The sequence below is a fragment of the Cololabis saira genome, chromosome 6 (assembly GCF_033807715.1).
Source record: "Cololabis saira isolate AMF1-May2022 chromosome 6, fColSai1.1, whole genome shotgun sequence".
Taxonomy (NCBI): domain Eukaryota; kingdom Metazoa; phylum Chordata; class Actinopteri; order Beloniformes; family Belonidae; genus Cololabis; species Cololabis saira.
Window position 1 is genome coordinate 39,166,349 of NC_084592.1, and position 21,172 is coordinate 39,187,520.

The 21,172-nt window shown below is 42.4% G+C and overlaps 1 protein-coding gene across 1 annotated transcript in view; it reads left to right on the forward strand.

The window, feature by feature from the left end:
* The window catches only part of LOC133446186 (contactin-associated protein-like 5), a 202,295-nt gene that overhangs the window by 76,979 nt on the left and 104,144 nt on the right, over positions 1-21,172 (forward strand). Inside the window, exons 5-8 of the mRNA XM_061724108.1 lie at positions 876-1,079; positions 3,306-3,490; positions 12,410-12,553; positions 16,452-16,719. Coding sequence (XP_061580092.1) covers positions 876-1,079; positions 3,306-3,490; positions 12,410-12,553; positions 16,452-16,719 — 801 coding nt within the window. The remainder of the gene's footprint in view (positions 1-875; positions 1,080-3,305; positions 3,491-12,409; positions 12,554-16,451; positions 16,720-21,172) is intronic.

Here is a 21,172-nt window from a genome sequence, read left to right on the forward strand (position 1 = left end):
TTTATTGGACTGGCAGCCCTCATAAACATGTAGTCTGGGCATCAAGTCTGTTCGCAAACAATTTTTTAAGTAATTTAAGAAATTGAGTTAACAGTGAAAGGGGTCTATAATAACATACTGATTCTTTATCACTAAGTCTGTAAATGTAATAAAACCTAAGCTATTATCATCAGGAATCATCAGGAAGGATGCCGGTTGGAAAAGATTAGTTCCAGGTACAAGCGAAAGGTCCGATGATCCGGTGGAAAACTCCCTTAACCAATGGCATCAGTATAATCACAGTCAGTGTTTTATTTTTAATTTCCCAACACTTTCACAAACTGCTTCAAGGATTATTGAATTGCTTTGTAAAATATTAAAAACTGTTTATCTTGAACCCTTCAAATTTAGTCCTTTTTCAACCAAAAAGTGATGAGACTTGTGTTTCCTCTTTAATTTCAAGTGTCATAACCCTCTTTTTACCAAATTAGATAATCCCAGTCTCTTTGATTTCTTATTACTTCACTTAATGACCCTCCAAACATTATTTGTATATTTTTGCGCTCTCTTATCATCTTAACATGATGTTGTGGAGATTTACACCATATGATCGTAAATCATATAGATCCGTTAAATCATTCATAAATAGAAAATCTGCATTTCCAGCTGGGAAATGTAGAGATTATCTTTCCTCATGTCTTTTTCTATTCATAATAAATAATGATGTTAGACATGTTTGACTGATTTTAAGCACTTTATCCGTCAGGGGGAGTACCTGTTACCGGCTGCTCCAGTGGTTTCCAGGGATGCGTTTTTGACAGTCATGTGACACGTTTTTCCTTGATTGTTCTCTCGGAGTAAAGCCTTCAGGAGTAACCTTGATTTTTCCCCCGCAGAGTCGTTCGTGGCTGATTTTGACGGCAGAAGTTCGCTGCTGTATCGGTTCAACCAGAAGTCCATGTCAACCACGAAGGATGTGATTTCCCTGCGCTTCAAGAGCCATCAGGCCGAAGGCGTTTTACTGCACGGAGAGGGCCAGAGAGGAGATTACATCACCCTGGAGCTGCACCGCGGACGGCTGGACCTCTACCTCAACCTGGGTGAGCGGTGCTCTCTCTATCTCTCCAGGAGCTCATCCTCGCTGCGATGCTGGGGATCATCGGCTGAGATTGGACCCGTGATTGGGAGTGATTGAGGGGATACGAGGGCTGCGTTTTGGAAGATGCCTTCATGATTGAGCTGACATTTCATTTCCAGGTTTTTCACAACAAAAAGAGCGGCGAGATCATTTGGTGAGATTGCTGAATCTCAAGACAAAGAGAGTGTGGTTTATTTATTTTTTTATCTGTTTATTTATTTTTCTCCCCCAAGTGAAGATACACACCAATTTGAGGACTAGATTATGAAGGAGATGGACATGGCAGAAAGTTTGAGGCAGCAAATGAATGTTATTTTCTTCTTTTTTAACGTATTTCTTTTAGTAAAAAATAAATAAATAGAAAACAAATTGGCTTATCATTGGGTTTATTTATGTTTATCTGTCAAACACAACCTCAGATAAAAAACACATCACTTTTTTAAAGATCTTATTAGTTATAAACAAAATCAAAAAGAAAAAAAGGATGAGGTCAATACTGGTCAATAACGGCCAATATTATGAAGTCGTCTCTCTCTGACTGTGTTTGTTTCTCATGCCGTTTCTGCGGATTGCTCTTCTTTTTCAGGTGGAGTATTTATGTTATTTGTTCATGTGCAGCTCTATTAAGTTCCCGCGGCAGCATTTCAGTCCGGTGGGGGTCTGGACTTTAAGGGGACTAAACCTTGATTGTTTCCATCGATCCATAAGTCTTGTGGTTTGTTTAGATGCAGTTTTATGAACCTCAGTCATGCTTTGAGGTTCTTTTTCTTTTTTTTTTTATTCTTGCCGCCCTTCCAAACCCTGAACTGCTCCTTTCCAGTCTTCTCCTGAATATGCTGCGTGGACAACATTTAACGTTTAATATTCTCAGTGAAACCTGTAGAGCATCTAATTAATTTAACATTTAACATCTGTTAAACCACTGCTGATGTTTTTCACCTTTGGCATTGTGTTATCACACACATAAATGCTCTGGACCAGCAAACTCCCAGAGCCCAGATACCTGCTGATCACCAGTCCGTTCAGGACAGGTGATCCAATCTGAAAGCAGTGATCAGATGATCTTTATTATGTTTATGTACAAAACGTTCGTAACGGTATTTAAACCACATGCTATGAATTAGGAATGGGCGATATTTTACCGTTCACGATATACCGTCCAAAAAATTCCTCACGATAAGAATTTGTCATGTCGCGGTAAAAACGATAAATTCCCTTTGATAAAGTTTTTGTGTAAAAATGATTTATGGTTCTGCGTTAAATCCACAACGTACGGGAAGGAAGGAAGGAAGGAAGGAAGGAAGGAAGGAAGGAAGGAAGGAAGGAAGGAAGGAAGGAAGGAAGGAAGGAAGGAAGGGAGGGAGGGAGGGAGGGAGGAGGGAGGGAGGGAGGGAGGGAGGAAGGAAGGAAGGAAGGAAGGAAGGAAGGAAGGAAGGAAGGAAGGAAGGAAGGAAGGAAGGAAGGAAGGAAGGAAGGAAGGAAGGAAGGAAGGAAGGAAGGAAGGAAGGAAGGAAGGAAGGAAGGAAGGAAGGAAGGGAGGGAGGGAGGGAGGGAGGGAGGGAGAAAAGAGGAAGAATAGAAGGAAGGAGAGAGCAGGAGGAAGGAAGGAAGGAAGGGAAAAAGGAAGGAAGGAAGGAAGGAAGGAAGGAAGGAAGAAAGAAAAGGGGAGAAGGGAGAAAACAAGGAAAGGAGGAAGGAAGGGAGAAAAGAGGAAGGGAAGAGGGAAGGAGAGAGCAGGAGGAAAGAAGGTAGGAAGGAAGGAAGGAAATGAGCCTGAAAGAAAGAAAGAAAGAAAGAAAGAAAGAAAGAAAGAAAGAAAGAAAAGAAAGAAAGAAAGAAAGAAAGAAAGAAAGAAAGAAAGAAAGAAAGAAAGAAAGAAAGAAAGAAAGAAAGAAAGAAAGAAAGAAAGAAAGAAAGAAAGAAAGAAAGAAAGAAAGAAAGAAAGAAAGAAGGATAAATTCCTGTTGATGGCGATTTGTGTAACAAACATGGCGGATCTGAGAGCGAGATAGATTTATAGTTGAAAAGGTGGAGTTGAATTGGTATTTTTTTAATCGTTATCGGGATAAATGCCGGAAATTATCGTGATACATTTTTTAGTCCATACCGCCCATCCCTACTATGAATTGCACGAGTGAATGGACAGGAAGTTCAACTTGTCGCGCTCCTGTCTCGTGTCTTTGTCCAGACGACAGCCGGCCGAGGTTCGGAAGCCGGCGCGTGGTCGCCACGGCGGGCAGCTTGCTGGACGACCAGCACTGGCACTCGGTTCACATCGAGCGCTTCAACAAGCAGGTCAACCTCACCGTGGACGCCCACACGCAGCACTTCCAGACCAAAGGAGAGGGACACTCCCTGGAGGTGGACTACGAGGTGAGTGGTTGGACGAGCCGAGAGTAAGACAGAACATCCTCGCCCCGAGGTGAGCCCGGCAGCGCCGCAGCAGACGGGCTTCATTCATTCTGACTGCTGCAAGGGTAAATTAGATATATAGAGGCAGCGGAGGACTGTCATCCTGGATCATGTGAATACACTGAACTTGTTTTGCTGTAATCTTTGAGGCACTCATTCAATTTTTCACATTTGTAGCAGATAGAAACGCGCCAAGAGTGAAATGAGAGCGACCTCGAGCCCCTTGATGTCTGTCGGCGTAACAGCGACAGAAAACTGCGTTTTATTTTACTTTAGGGCAGTACTCGAGTTGTAAAAATAAATCAGGGGGGATGGTGGATCTTATCATATGGGGACAGATAATTTGTACTGATAACAAATAATATAATATATTACAAATAATAGCACTGACCAAAACACCTGCAGAAATACTGCAGGAATAACATAGCAGCAGTTAAATGCAGCCTTCTGTAAGCTTTAAATATCCACTATGCTTACATCAAATACATCAAAACACAACAATAAAAAAACAGTTTTCTGAACTTATTAATATGACTCTGTCCTTCACAGGATAAGTAAAATGTATCACTGCAAAAACTCAAAATCTTAACAAGAATATTTGTCTTATTTCTAGTTAAAATGTCTCATTTTAGTAGAGAAATCTCATTACACTTAAAACAAGACTCATCACTGGAAAAAATAGAAATTTTCACCTGTTTCAAGTAGATTTTCACTCGAAATAAGTAGAAAAATCTGCATCAGTGGAACAAGATTTTTTTTGCTTTTAATAAGAAAATAAATCTTGTCCCACTGGCAGATTTTCCTACTTATTTCAAGTGAAAATTTACTTGAAACAGGTGAAAATTGTCAAATAAGTTATTTTTATGGTGTTATTTTTCTGCTGATGACTCTAAATGTTGAAATAGCAGTAAAACCACATTCATTGATGAAATGACATAAGGGATGGAAAGGGGGGGGTGGCAGTTTTACAGGGGGGATGATTTTGACCGTTTTTATTTCAGGGGGGATGCCACCCCCCCTCATCCCCCCTCAACTCCAGTACTGCTTTAGGGTAAAAAAATCTAAATTAAAGAGTGAGCGAAAGCATAACTAACTGAGCCCCACTGACCACGTCTCAACCACGGCTCCCATACAGGTGATACAACGGGAATTATGGGAAACCGTGCTGCACCACAGAACGCAGCTTTGGTCAATATTTGATGAATAAATGTTTACTCGTTTAACGCTGCCCAATAAAGGAAGGGAATGAAATCAGAGAAAGGTTGAGACAATACTGAGAAATGCAGCGGCTTTTTTAAAGATTTTTTTGGGTTCTAGTGGGGCTTCATTGAAGTCACAGACAGGAGGGGGGTCGAGAGAGAATGGGGATAACATGCAGAAAAGGTGCGCAGGCCGGGATTCGAACCTGCAAACGAAATGCAGCAGTTCTTGACGTGGAAGGGGTTTAAACCAGCATTCATCCGAGCCACGCCCTCAGAAGACTCAGAACCAGCCGCAATTCAGTGACATTCAAGGAGATTTCACACTGCTGATGTCATGTTTGCCAGGTTTTCAGGGTAACGGTGCCACCCTGAGCCAGACGTCGCTGTTCTCCGAGCCGCCAGGCGGCACCAGAACCCTGGTTCTCACAGAGATGACGATACCGCAGGGACGAGGGAAACCTCGGTCCACACACGAGTACACAGCGTGCTGAGATGCGGCTCCCCATAGGTCCACGTGGGGCTGTGCACCGTTTAAAAAAAATCAAAAAAAGAATCGGAACCGATCACAAACCTAAAACTGCTGATTGCTCGGTGCCTGCTCGGTGTCGGAAAAACGGATGACAAAAAGTGTTCCTATCTAGGGATGGGAATTGATAAGATTTTTTTGATTCCGATTCTCTTATCGATTCTGCTTATCGATTCGATTCTTTATCGATTCTCTTATCGATTCTCATTTGGAAAAAAGGAGAACAAACAATTTTAGTATCAACTTTGTTTTAATAAAACAAAGTTGATACTAAAATACTAAAAAGAAACAATTTTAGTATCAACTTTGTTTTAATAAAACAAAGTTGATACTAAAATTGTTTCTTTGTTTCAATTTATTTGTTTCTCTGACCACAAAATGATTTGTAATATACAGTAAAATATGTATTTAATATAAAATAATAATAATAAAATAAATATTCTTCTGTAGAAATTAACGAAAATCAACAAATTATTTTGTAGCAATTACACAAGAATGTCCAGTAACATGTTCAACACCACAAACTTAGTCACTGCTGGTGACATTCATCTATTCTGGCCTGATACTCTTCCCTGCCTTGATGAAAGGAGAATCTAGCGGTAGATGCTCTTTAACTTCTCCCATAGATGAGCTGACGAGCTGCAGCTGTGTCAGGAGCTCTGCTGTCCGCCAGAGCGCAGCTCTTCTAAAGCATGAATTATGGTTCCGCGTTAAATCGACGCAGAGCTACGGCGTAGGGTAAGCGGCGACGCGCGCCGTACGGTGCGTGTAGCCGCGTACCCTACGCCCTAGCTCTGCGTTGGTGTAACGCAGATCCATAAATCAGCCTTACCACACGCCGGCTGACTCCGCGCTCCCAGCGGATCAGCCGGCCGAGTCCTAACAGTTTCCCCCCTCTGTTGAAATGTCCACATTGCAAGAATTGTCGCCCTGTTGTCATCCTTTTTGGTAAAATGTAACCAAACTTTCCAGCGTTTATGCCGCTTTGTCCCTGTGTTTTCCTGCTGGGTGCGAATGCGCACGTTGCGCTACGTGCTTGGTGACGTCATTCGCACCCACTGGAATCGATAAGGGAATCGTTTGCGAAAAAGGCAAACGATTCCAAGGAATTGAAACACTGGGAACCGGTTCTCAACAAGAACCGGTTCTCGATTCCCATCCCTATTCCTATCCCATCTTTGGGAAGTAGATTGTCTGGTGTTACAAGAGAGAGGAGGAGTAACGGGGATGGGTGTCCGGAGTGTCCGGAGTGTCAGGATTCCGTCTCCCTGTCAGGAGTGCCTCTTATTCCATCAGCGCCGTCAGATTAGTTGATCATTGACTTGAGTATTCTGCTTTGTGCGTGTGTGTTTGTGCCAGTGTCGCCGAGCCACCTTTGACCAGCAGCTCATATTGTGCTTCTGGAGCTGGCACATCGTCTCAGGCCAGTGTGGTGACTCACGTGCGCGTCACCGTGTACACGTAGTCAGTCTGTGAGGTTTCTGGGTAACTGGGTCACACTCCTGAGTTTAGACGCTGTCGTGACTTCACCACACAGTGAGTTTATATCATATTTCTCAAATCCAGTTCAGAGGCAGCGTCTTCATTTTGGTAAAGTCTGTTTTTCATAAATAGATGTGACCAGTTTTTGGAGGTGAGGCCACCTCTTTTGAAGGAGAAAAACTGGTTTTATTCATTTCAATGATCCCAGACACATCCACCTCATGTTCAAACAATAACATAATTTGATGTCTTTATTTTACTGTCATGATAGTTACAGTACATGATGCCGTTAAGATGCACTGGAGGCCTGTCGGGATGAAGTACCATGAAGTGGAACCTCTCGTTTAAAGGGGACCTATTATGGCATTTAATGTATATTTTAAACAGGCCTTGAATGTCTTAAAAACAATCAAAAGCTTGTTTTTTCTACATAAATGAGAAATTCAGCCTCTGGGCCATGTCTATAGTTTTACCGCTTCTAACCTCCTTCTCTGTGAGTGATTCTGAGTGTGCGGGGAGGTTATGATAATGAGGCTCTGTGCTGATTGGCTGCCTGAATGACGTGTAGCAGGGGAGGGAACAAAGCCTTGCTCTGGGGAGAAGAGCAGCGGCTGCGTACACTATTAAAGCGTGTCCCATGCGAGCGAGCATCAGCGACAAAATCAATTCCATTGCTTTATTTTTTTTGTATTGGACTGTCCTAACTAGCCGCGAGTTTAACGGTTTCAGTGTGGACAGAGAGCGTCCGATGTCAGGCAGCTCGACGCGATAGTCGGACGCTCGCATGCATTTATGACACAGTGTAAACGACTCTCTGGGATCTTAAAGCCTGAATTACAGTTCTGCGTTAAATCGACGCGTACCCTACGCCGTAGGCTCTGCGTTGGTGTAACGCGGAACCATAAATCAGCCTTTAGTTCCCTGAAGGGGGAACCGGGTCACCTCGTCTTCACACTAATTCACACAGGAAGTTTTAATTGAATTAAAACTAAACAGGTACACCACAGTTATTTACTCTGATTCCTCATAATTTTATTTCTCATGTTACAAGACAAATGAATCATGTTAACTGTAAAGAAATCACAACACTGAATGTTCACAAATGGCAACTTTATTGTTAAAAAAAACAAACATTTGTACACATTATATACACCACTTATATACACCATACACTGTTTATATACACCAAGTTGTATATAAATAACATTTTTGCACTATTGCTGGCTCAAGGAAGGACCGTGCATCTTCTGAAGGTGTCGTTGAACAGCTTCAGCTTCAGCTGCACTAAAACCATCGACAGAAAAAAATGTATTACTAATAGAGCTCTGGTGTTACCACGAGTGAGTGGCTCCGTTAGGGAACACTGGAGCCACCGGAGCTACTCATCGGAGCTCCGGTGTTACCATGGATCTATTATATAACTGGATACAGTGGCCGCCCATTCATTTCAATGCATTCTGCTCAGCCAGCGCATGTGCCGAAAAAATCTCTGACTTCCGGGTTTACTTCCGCATACACTGGCCCATAGAGCATGCGCATTTGAGTCACCTCCCATGATGCTCTGGGGCCTCCCATCATGCCCCGGGGCAATGACGCGAATATTAATATAATATGTATTAATATAATATATTAATTAATGTATATTATTACATGTATAGTATTACATATATTATTGATAGGGGTGTAACGATACACTAATCTCACGATACGGTACGATACGATATTATAGCAGTATTTTTTTAACAACCTTGAATGAGGAACATATGACTGGAAAAAAATTGTCTTTTATTTGAAAGACACAAAATACCCTATTGTTACAGTTTGTAATGCTTTATAACTGTTTAAGTTTTAAAGAGAAAGCCAGGCCAGTAAATGTCAGGCAGGTTTGCATTATGCATCTTCAGTTTCATACAAGTAAAAATATTTTGCCACAAACTGAATAGTTTCTCTCATGTATGATTTGACTGTAATTTAACAACTAAAATTAAATAAATAAATAAAAGTAAATAAATACATACGATTTTACATCATAAAAAAAGATTGATTCATGCTCACCTTATAAGTGTAAGAGGAGATTTATTTTTGTTAAGAAGTTTATTTTGGTAATTTAGGGTTCATTATTTTATAAATATATTCTTTATATTCTGATGTAGCCTAAATCAGGGACTATAATGACACTAGTCAGTTTATCTGTAGTGATTAGTCTGTTTTAGATTGGGCGGAGTGATACAGCACTAGGTGCTGTGTTGACGCTCTAAAATCCTACGCTGTTGAGCGGACATTAAAGTACACTGGAGCTCAGCAGAAGTTGTCCCCGTGTTTATCCTACACACGACCCGAAAAAGGTTTAATTTAATAAGGTAAGGTTTAACTCTACACCAGACTTACATAAGTAAAATTTCAGAGCTCAAAACGGGACCACAAAACGGGACTAGTTTTTTCTGAGCGGAGTAAGATTTTGGTCCGCGGGTCGAGGTGCGGTCGCGGTCGGATGCGCGTTACTAGTCAACACAATAGATTAATATTAATAACCCAATATCGCGATACACTTTGTCACCTCCACGACACGTATTGTGACATTTTTGTATCGCGAAATTTCGTGGCACGATATATTGTTACACCCCTAATTATTGATGTATTAATATAATATAATTACATAATATATATTAATATAATACATCCGTGGAGTGCACGGACACAGCTGTGACGTCAGGCCCAGAAAGAGACTTTTATTTGACTTTTTTTGGCCGTTATAAAACATTTTTGACGGATATAAAGTCCATGACTTAAAAATATAGAATACAAAGATTAGTAATTGCCGGTGATTACAGCTTCCTGTGAACAGTTTTAGAGGCTTCTCTTTTACTATTGCGGTCTATGGGAAAAAAGCTTTCTGGGCCACATTTTTTGTTGCAGTACCGCGGCTGGCCACTGGAAAAAATCGGCACAGCTTCTGAGCGCGAGACTGGGGGGCTGGGTGTTACCCGTAGACAAATATAAATAACATAAAAAAATAACGTCACTTACCGCTGACTCATGTGCAGTTGCCAGGCCCGTACTGTTGGTACTGATCCTTTTATGAGGGTAAGTGTCGATGCAAAACCTCATTTTTACTGTCCCTCGTTGTTGAAGCAGCCACACGATACACCGCTTCGAAACAATGGCAGACGCTCTGGCCGGCGGAGTTAGTTGTGGGCGTGGTTTCAGCAGCAGAGGCCGACCTATGGAAATCGCTCCCGTCGTTACGTAACGACAGGAACAGAATCTGAACGGCTCGTAGAAGTCACATGACACTGGATGGATCATCCGGGCGGCTGTACAGACACTGCAGAATTTTGTTGCTTTCCTCCTTCTCTGAGTTGGCAGGCTGAGGGAGACCACTTTATATATGTTAAAGCAAGAAAAAACGTGTTTTTCATAATAGTTCCCCTTTAAGCTTCACCTAAAGAAAGAAGAAAAGTGTCTTTTTTATGTCTGTTTGATCTTCAGAGGACCTTCCAACATCGTGAGTGAAGCTCTTTCAGCTTCATGTGGCAGATAAAAAGCTTGATAATGAGAACAAATTCCTGCATTTTCAGTGTTAGACGGAGACGCTTTCATGCGGACACCACAACGTTGCTGGACCGTGTAGCTCACAGTCATGTGACCCGGCTCGGGGTCTCGTCTCTTGTGCGAAGGCTTTCAGAGAGCTGAGGGGATTTGCCGGCAGTCATCCAGGTCAGGCCCTGATGCTTGGAGATAAGTCCCGACTCTCAGGCCGAGGTCAGGCTGTCTGCGGGCCGGTTGAGTTCCTCAACGTAAAAACATCCCGTCACCTGCAGTCAGCAGACCTGCACCGGGACTGTCTCTGCTGAGACCATCTCATGGAGGACCCTGGCTGTTCCCCGGCTGGACCAGGAGCACTATTTACAACCGGCTGTACCACTAATCTTTTATGTGTGGGGGGGCGGGGGCACAGGATTAAGACAATCAGATAATAAAAAGCATCTGATGGCAGTGGCTCTTTGTATTAGGCAAATAAAAGCTTAAAAAAAACTAGCTTTTCCATTATTTATTCAACAAAAACTAAATAAAGTCACAAAGGAAAAAAAAAAAAAATCCAGTCTGCAGGCAATACTAACTACCCCCCCTCCCTTGGACTTAGGAGTGTAGGCGTCTCCTGATCTGGACTGTTACGTAATATGTGTCATGCATTCAGACATATGTGTGTAATGCCAAAAGGGAAAGACGTCAGCTATGGTCTACCAGATCTGAAACCCCACATGTCTGAAAGAATGTAAACAGTTAAACGTGATCATGTCACAATTAGAGGAAGACTGAACGTGTTTGAACGCCTCGACGGTAAAGAGAGCAAACCAGGACTAGGTGCTGCATACAGATGAGACCAGAGGGGGCTGTTACGACAATCTTTGGCAAAAAAGAGGACAGAAAAAAAACACTTTTAGCAGTTTTAGCAGTTTCAGTTTAGCGGCCGGCAACCCGCGGCTCTAGAGCCGCATGCGGCTCTTTAGCGCCGCCTTAGTGGCTCCCTGGAGCTTTTTCAAAAATGTTTCACCTTTTTTTCCTTTTGTTCTTCTTTTTTGCTTCTTTTTTGCTTCTTTTTTTTCTTCCTTTTTTTCTCTTTTTTTCCTTTTTCTTTTTTCTTGGTTTTTTTTTTGCTTTTTTCTTCTTTTTTTCCTTTTTTCCCCTTTTTTCTTCTTTTTTTCTTCCTTTTTTCCTCTTTCTTTGTCTTTATTTTCTCTTTTTTTCTCTTTTTTCCTTTTTTTTCTTTCTTTTCTTCTTTCTTTCCTTTTTTCCACTTTTTTTTCTTCCCTTTTCCTTTCCTTTTTAATCTCGACATTTCGACTTTTTTCTCAACATTTGAACTTTTTTCTCGAGATTGTACTTCAACATTAATCTCAACATTTTGACTTTTTTCTCTAAATTTTGACTTTTTTCTCCACATTTTGACTTTTTTTTTTACATTTCTCCTTTCACCATTTGTCTTCATTCTAAGGCTGATACAAGACCTTTCATTTTTTACGGCTCCAGACATATTTGTTTTTTGTGTTTTTGGTCCAATATGGCTCTTTCAACATTTTGGGTTGCCGACCCCTGTTCTAGAGTCTGCTGGCGTCAAACGTGAGGTCAGGAGGTCAGGATGTCAGCTGTTCCACAGCTACAACCGGGTCACGATCAGGAAAAGGATACGAAATACAGGAAATCTGCATCACGATGGCAGAACACTAACAAGATCAAGGTTCTGGGGCAAAGTCCAGACCCAGCTGACATGTTTCAGGAAGCTTTGGGGAGATGCACGTAAAGAGTTCTGATGTCCTCCACGGGGATGTCAAACAGTCAAGACCAAAACCATCTCTAGTCATTGCTACTGGAGGTAGATCTACAGCTTCTAAATCATGAATGTACTCACTCTTTTCTTTTCTTTTGGGTTTCATTTGGGTCTAAAAAGATAATAGCGTGGTGGGTTTGAGCACAAAAATATCAATTAGCTTCTGGCTAACAGTTGCTGCATAGAAGTGAGTGGGTGATGGGTTTTTCCCTGACTTACTGAAAATGTAGCTAAGCTGTTTATGCAGAAATTGGTGTCTGCACATTTAGCAACCCGGTTGCAGCAGCTTGTCAGCACACACCAAGGGCGATGAATTCACCTCTACTTTCTCTTTGTCACAGCTGAGTTTTGGCGGCATCCCGCTGCCGGGTAAGCCAGGCACCTTTGCGAGGAAGAACTTCCACGGCTGCATGGAGAACCTCTACTACAACGGCATCAACATCGTAGACCTGGCGAAGAGACGCAAGCCGCAGATACACAGCGTGGTAAGCATCCGTGTATCTGCATTTGAAAAGAAACTGATGCAACGATATCAGAACCAGTGGGAGAAATATAGAACGAGCATGTGTGTAGGCGAGCAGGAGGAAGTGGGCGCTCGAACCGAAGGAGCTACAACATTCTATTAACAGTCTAACTTGCTAATCAGACGTTGCACTTGGGTCAATTTTCACAGTTTGGTGTCGCAGCCAGTACTGGAGTTGAGGGGGGATGAGGGGGGATGGCATCCCCCCCTGAAATAAAAACGGTCAAAATTATCCCTCCTGTAAAACTGCCATCCCCCCTTTCCATCCCTTATGTCATTTCATCAATGAATGTGGTTTTACTGCTATTTCAACATTTAGAGTCATCACCAGAAAAATAACTTATTTGACAATTTCCACCCCTTTTTCAAGTAAATTTTCACTTGAAATAAGTAAAAAATCTGCCAGTGGGACAAGATTTATCTTCTCATTACAAGTAAAAAAATCTTGTTCCACTGGCAGATTTTTCTTCTTATTTCAAGTGAAAATCTACTAGAAACAGGTGAAAATTGTTGTTTTTTCCAGTGATGAGTCTTGTTTTAAGTGTAATAAGATTTTTTTTTACTAAAATGAGACATGGAAAAATATTCTTATTTTGAGTTTTTGCAGTGATCCATTTTACTTATCCTGTGAAGGACAGAGGCATCTTGATAAGTTCAGAAAACTGTTTTTTATTGTTGTGTTTTGATGTATTTGATGTAAGCCCAGTGGATATTTAAAGCTTACAGAAGGCTGCATTTAACTGCTGCTATGTCATTCCTGCAGTATTTCTGCAGGTGTTTTGGTCAGTGCTATTATTTGTAATATATTATATTATTTGTAATCAGCACAAATTATCCGTCCCCATAGGATAAAATCCACCATCCCCCCTGATTCTTTTTTACAACTTGAGTACTGGTCGCAGCCTTAAAAAATAAACCAAAAACCGGATTATTTCAGAGTCGCAGGGCTGCGGGATCCCAAGAAATAAAAGTCTCTCACCCAAAAGGATTCATGAAAATCCGTTGAGCACGAATAGAAAGCAGTTTATGTTTGTAAAAGTCAGCGGTTCGGAGCCCCAGATGTACACCTTTTACTTTCAAAACCGTGGAGTGTGAAATCAAAATGAATCTTTGTTTTAAATATTCACAACGTGTTTAATCTCTATCTGCTCACAGTGAATGTTCTTCCAGGGGGGCCCCAAAGTTCTGCATGCCACCGTGTGTGTGGTTTACGACGGCGGAGGGTTTTTGTTCCCTAATCTGCAAAGAGAGACTCTTTGTGGCTAACAGGGCAGCCGCTCGCCTCTGCAAGCCCTTCAGATCATTGCATCAAACTGAGTCTAATCCTCGCGGGTCAGCAAACTTCAGAGCTGTTTTAAATATTACATGTGGCCCTTCAGCCGTGTTGGGATTTCATTACACTAATTATATAATTTGTAGAATAAAACTCCTGGACGGCTGAAGACGAGCCATATTTGCTGGTGAACAAACAAAAACATGTGCAGGTTGCAGAAACGGGGAAAAGCCTCCAATTTACTCAAATAACTTCCTCGCCAAAACTGCGTATTGCACTCATTTTCACCCCGACGCGAAGACCCTTTGAACCTCGTTCTTTCCCAGATTTCCTCCCATCTCCACCAGCGAGAAGGCAGCTACATCTCTGTCCGTGCGATTGAGTTGTGGGGCTGCAACCGCAAATACATCTCCTTCGCAAAGGAAGGGTTTTCAAAGAAAAGGTCAGAATCTTCAACCGCCGGTGACAAATCCGGTTCAGCTGCAGCCATCATACGCGTTTACATCCAGATTACGACATCACCACTCCGCCGTTGTCGTGGTAACCCCGCCCAGAGAGGATAGGCGGATTTGCATAGTCAGTGAGCTCCAACGGATTCTAACGTACCAGCGAAGCAGATTTAGACCCCGTCCACACGTAGCCGGGTATTTTTAAAAACAAATATTTCCCCCCTCCGTTTATAAAAAAATTTGCATCCACATTACATCGTTTTTAAAAAAAACCCCTTCCACACATAACCGAAGATCTGCGTTTTCGACCACATTCATAAGCATTCCAAACCTGTAGATCATCTGCGGCTCCCGGGGAAGCTGCACCTCCGCGGCTCCTCCACGGGCTCCGCGGCTCCTCCGCGGCTCTCCGCGGAGGAGCCGCGGCTCTCCGCGGGGGCTCCGCGGTCCCTACGCCGTAGGGTGCGCGTCGCCGCGTACCCTACGGCGTAGGCTCTGTGTCGGTGTAACGCAGTAAGTGGTGGTCAAGAGCAGAGACCATTTATTTAATAAATAGAGAACAGATGGTGGATCATCTGTAGTTCTGTAGTAAACAAAAGTCGCACGTCAGAGCAGATTTGTTGTTGTTTTGGCGCATAATGTGACGTTCGAAGACGCAAAACTCCGGTTGTCTCTGTCTACACGCATCTACATAAACGGAGTTTTCAAAAATCTTCACTTTGCCCAGAGTTTTTTTAAACCTTCGTTTATTTGCGTTTTCGTGTGGATGACAGGTCAAAACGTAGGAAAATATCTCCGGTTTAGCAGATATCCGCAGATATCCGGCTACGTGTGGACGGGGTCTTAAATTTGCGAGAGGTGCATCTAGATTTCGAAGCTGCTGCTGACACCAATTCCAGTCAAATCCAATCTTTATCAGTCGCTTGCATTGATTTAATCAACAATGTGAAGATAGCAGAGGTTGCGGACTTTAAATATTTATCAACTTCACACGACTGAGGACGCTCAGACGGGTGACACCTTACATTGAGCAGAAAGTAAGTAAAAGAAAAAAAAAGTAAAAACCCAGGAAGTCTTTGCTCTCTAAGGACTTTAATGTTCGGCAGGTTTGATGGTTACCAAAATCAGACAAATGCCGTTCATTCTCACTGTTAACCTTAAACACTGTTTATTTTGACATTTTCTCTAGACTAGATTAGCCAGAATTTAAACGATTACAGGAATGGATGAAATCCATCAGGAATACTAAATGATTAATCAGAGAGGTCCACCGAAGAGCCACAAGCCACATCTCATTGGAGACAGCCGGCACCTCCAACTGCCGCATTAAAGGGCCGTCTCTGACAACAGAGGCAGAGGTGGAGGAGACGGGCGTGATGGGAGCTGTAATGGCATTTCAATGGGACAATCTCCCCGAGGCTGATGGGAGGGAACGGCGGGGAGAGCGAGGGAGCTGTGATTGCTGTGTGCCGCCCTGCGGGCTGCGGGACTGATACGACTCTGACCCCAGCAGGTTTGAGTGCAGCTGACGCACAATTAAGATTAAATTTACATTTCGCCCTCCGATGAGGACCTGTGGCGGTGGGGGACGTTTGTGATTTCCCAGGTGGACGACTCACATGTGCAACTACTGCTGAAAGTCTTTAGCTTCAACATTTTTGGTCTCAGTTGACGAAACGTAATTGGATAAAGTTTATCTTCTCAAGTTCAAATATAAGTCTTATTTTTCTGAATCCAATCACATCAAATATATTTTTTTTTCCCAACAAAAGCTTTTGATTGTCTCTTTTCTCTCTGTGATGCCCGTCGTACCAGTCCTGCCCACAAATGTCACACCATTCATGGTTCATTTAACATCCATTTAATGCTCTACGCATCATTCATATTCCCCTCTTAGATCACAGAAATTCCTGCTGCAGGCGAGAAGTGATTTAGCTTCATTAATATTTTGCCGGAGGTTCGAATAAGGTCCTGATCCTAAAACCATCAACTACCATTTGTGCACATCAACATGACATTTCAAGACACCACAGCGAATTCCCCCACGAGGCAAAGCCTCTCCCGACATGTCGCAGAAGATGGGTGGAAATCTGCATCTCTGTTTTTGCTTCCTGTTTTTTCCCCCCTCCATCCTCCAGGGCAACGTGACCTTCTCGTGCTCGCAGCCCCAGCTGGTGGCCTGCACCTTTCTGAGCTCCAGCAGCAGCTTCCTGACTCTGCCGTCAGCTGTGTCCACCACGGGGGAACTCGCCGTTGGCTTCCAGTTCAGGACCTGGAACCAGGACGGGCTTCTGTTTACCGTGCAGCTCGACCCGAGTCCACAGAAACTGGACCTGCAGATCAGCAACAGCTGGCTGCATCTCAGCCTCCACAGCGCCGGCCGACAGAGAACAGAAGTCTCTGCTGGTGAGTCCAAACAAACAACCGGCCCTGAATTTCAAGTGATTAAAGCGGGAGATATTATGTGCACGGCAGCAATGTTGTCAGACCAGGTCACATTTAAGCAGTAATGAGGAATAAAAATGAAGTCAGGGCTGGTTCCTGGCATAACCGCTCTACGCAGTTGTTAAGAGGGGCCACGTGATATAAAGGGACCCATCTGGGGTTCAGTTCAATTTATTCAACACAGAAATATGTTCCACAAAACCCTTTCCTTTTAAAATGTAATTCAAGTAATTGTTGTTGTTTTTAAGTTTTTTTTTAAATCTCCTAATCTTGATTAGTGCCACCAGAATCCTATGATCCTTCATCCCTGAATTCAATTCAATTTCAATTCTGAAAAAGCTGAATTTTTTAAGATGTGAACGACTGGACAAAAATATGTGTTTTAGGAGCAACTTTTAGTTTAGTTTTATTTTTTATTAAAGAAGCAGGTGGAGTTATTTTAGTTATTATTATTTATAGTTAATCGTGTTTTGAACGCTCCCATTTCCGTCTCTGCAGTACGAAACTTCTCCTGGAGGATCGTTGCCGTTTCCTGGACTAATTTCTGACATTCCATTGAAATCAAAGTTGCTCTTTAAGTGTCTACACATGTCGTTTTTTGTGCTATATGTGATCTGTACACCTACGTCAAGTCTAAAAATGACCAAAAAAGGTAATTTTCTTCCACGGTCTGGAAGCAGGTGAGTGTGTAAAAGAGACGGGACCCTTTAAGTGCATATAAACTTGGCACCTTTCTAGTGGCAGCCTGTTGCTGCACCTTTAGCTGTTTGATTTTGGGATATTCTTGAGTTTTTCTCCTGAGATGCAATAACTTGCGCTGAGCATCAGCTGTGATCAGTAACCGTGACGACTAAAAAAAGCTGTTTATATGTGGAAGCAAGCAATAGAGCTTTCCAAAGACGATGTAATCCCTGAAAAAAAGACAACAAACACAGATGAGGTGAAGGCAGGAGCAGAACAGAGGGAGCATCTCTCGGTATGTAATCACCGGTAAATAAAACCCACAAGCTTGGAAAATTGACGAGGACACAGCTGGAATGTCAGCAGTGTCGTTTTTTTGTGATTGGCTGACACATATCTGCAGGAATATGTTCAGGAGACTTGGTTTTCTGTAAAGACGGTTCAGTGCATGAGAGTAAAGGAGGTAGAGACTGCAGTGCTTGTTGAAAGCAGTCGGTGTAATCTTTAACATCACTGTGAAGGAGCATCTCTGCATCTGGATACTGAGTTTTTGTCCGTGTTGACTAGAGATAAATTGCTACCTGCTGATGCTGCGCAGTGTCTGCCAGAAAAGGAACAACCTCCCGGTGTATTCATCGTGACCTCCGGAGAGTGCAGTCGCTCCTCTCTCTGCGCTACATTTCCAACTTTCTAAAAATTGTTCTGAATGGTATGGAGAGTCCGACGACACGGACATCACGTTACACTGTGGAGGCTGTGGGTAAAAGAATCAGAGGTTTTAAGAAGACACTTGAACCGCATTCCAGGAGATATTGAGTTTAGATGTGATACCTTTCATCACTTTGGTTTTGCTTCCTGTGGGACTCGGGTCGCCCTGGAGATGGATCAGAGCTACTGTAAAACTGGACTACTGTGCTTATACTTGGAGTTTGTTACCATGGTAACTTGCTTTGGGAAGATAAACTGGTTGGGAGCACAAGCCCTGAGTTCTTCTCCCTTCCATTAAACAGACACAGGGTTCGTTTTATCAGGCGGTTGATAGTATAGCGTGGCTTTTGGAGACGACTGACTGATAGATATGTACTAAAGAGGCTGTGCTGGTTACCGTGGAGCTACATTTACACCAGGGGAAGATCTAAAGGCTTCAAATGGTTGTTTGGCATACCCTAATAATTTTTGTTAGTGTTACGGTTTATTTTTCCCAACCTTACAAAGATGATATCATCCTTCCATAGATCAGAAACTTCACCTATAGTTTGTCTCCCTGCATCAACACACTTGATTCTAACCAACGGTCATAATCGACATGCCATCAAGGCTTGCACAAGTCTGTCAATGGCTGTTTAGGGTGTATCAGGGTCAGTACTGGAGTTGAGGGGGGATGAGGGGGGATGGCATCCCCCCTGAAATAAAAACGGTCAAAATCATCCCCCCTGTAAAACTGCCATCCCCCCTTTCCATCCCTTATGTCATTTCATCAATGAATGTGGTTTTACTGCTATTTCAACATTTAGAGTCATCACCAGAAAAACAACACCAGAAAAATAACTTATATGACAATTTTCACCTGTTTCAAGTAAATTTCCACTTGAAATAAGTAGAAAAATCTGCCAGTGGGACAAGATTTATCTTCTTATTACAAGCAAAAACATCTTGTTCCAATGGCAGATTTTTCTACTTATTTCAAGTGAAAATCTACTTGAAACAGGTGACATTTTTTTTTTCAAGTGATGAGTCTTGTTTTAAGTGTAATGAGATTTATTTTACTAAAATGAGACATTTTAACTAGAAATAAGACAAATATTCTTGTTAAGATTTTGAGTTTTTGCAGTAATCCATTTTACTTATCCTGTCAATAATTGGACAGAGGCATATTGATAAGTTCAGAAAACAGTTTTTTATTGTTGTGTTTTGATGTATTTGATGTAAGCCCAGTGGATATTTAAAGCTTACAGAAGGCTGCATTTAACTGCTGCTATGTCTTTTCTGTCATTGTTTTGGTCAGTGCTATTATTTGTAATATATTATATTATTTGTAATCAGCACAAATTATCTGTCCCCATATGATAAAATCCACCATCCCCCCTGATTTTATTTTACAACTCGAGTACTGATCAGGGTGTGCTGAAGCAGGGAAACATCTCAGACATTCAAGACATCGGTCCTCAAGGACCGGAGTTCGACACCTGCGTCTTAGACCATCGCCTATTACAAAAGGCATCCAGAGCTCTGAGAAAAGTGGCTTTCTTTGTCAAAGTATACATTAGTCATCAAACATAAATTTTACAGGATTTTGAGAAATTGAAAGGCTGTCACTCCTGATTCATGATTATGTTTTTCAAAGCAATCTGCTCCCATGTCTGTGAGTGAAGGAGGTTTCCAGATGTGATTGGATATATTGATTGCGCCCATACTCCCGTTAAAGTTCCTTGAATGTTTTCCTATGCTGGGGAAAAATGAGTGACAGCCATGAGCCTGTAATGTTCAAGCTTCCTGCCTGAATGATATATTTCCTTCATCCTCAGCTGATTGGACCTGCACGGAAAGTGAATCTGAAATACAATACACCTACACTCCACCACTTGTCACTCATGCCGTATTATTACAGTCATTAAAAATGTAAATTACACATTCACTTGCTCTGTAATTTCTCCCACACCAGCTCTCTTATCTTCACCGCTTCAGCCATGTTAGCTTCCTGCAGGAACACTTGCTCAGATTCACTGAATGATCACAATAAAAGATCTAATTGTAAAGAAGAATAGTAGGAGGATCTCTTCCATTTAGCTTGGGTGGTGTCACAGCGGTGGACGGCTCTCAACGCAGAGGCAGCGTAGTCAGAGATGATTTAAGCCACTCGAAGCCCTAATTTCAAACCTGAGACTCTCATTAATTAAAGCCCTGATTATGAGCCGAGTATTTTACCTCAGGAGGCCTATTTCAGAAAGGAAGCTGGAAAAAGCTGCCGTGCAGGTGTTTGGGTGCTTCACATAACTGAGGCTGACAAATCGACCAATCAGTCCCAATTCAGTCGACACCTTTGGCAGAGTTAATGAAAAAATACATTTTAGGACGGAAGCCTGTATCAGTGTGTGTGCGTTTTCTGCAGATCTTAGTCTGGAAATGTAAAACTAAAGGGAGCTGACCAGGAATAGATTGATAAATAGAAATATGCCAATATTTCCGTCTGCATGCTGACAATGAAAACCATCCAATTTGAGCATATAAAACACAGTGATGAGCTTTGAGGTTTGTGATAAAATTTGGTGCACCATGATAAACAGCATCCAGAGTAGTTGGACATTGTGGCGATACGTGAACATAAATCACATCACTGTAGGCTGGCGCAGACATGAAGGTACAGTAGCCTGTATCACTTTTTTTGGCTTGAAATGAAAGGCAGGACTTAAAGGAGCTTGAGGCTCCTTTTAAGAAAGGAGACTCTCTAGCGCCACCCTTCACCACGACGGCCGTTGGGGGTACTGCAGCCAACAGTGAAGCCGGCACGGGAGAACGGGGAGAACGTGCATGCAGCGTCATGTGACGTCACATCCGCAGGACAGCGCGGGAAATTCGGGACCGAATTGCAGCACATTTTGCAGCACACAGCCTGTTCAAGGCAAAGGAGAGATAAGCTAGAGGGCTCATTCTTTTGGGTTTGGAACGCTTCATCTGACATTATGACTAGAAAACTTAAAATGTATACAGATTTTTTTCATAAATCTTGCCACAA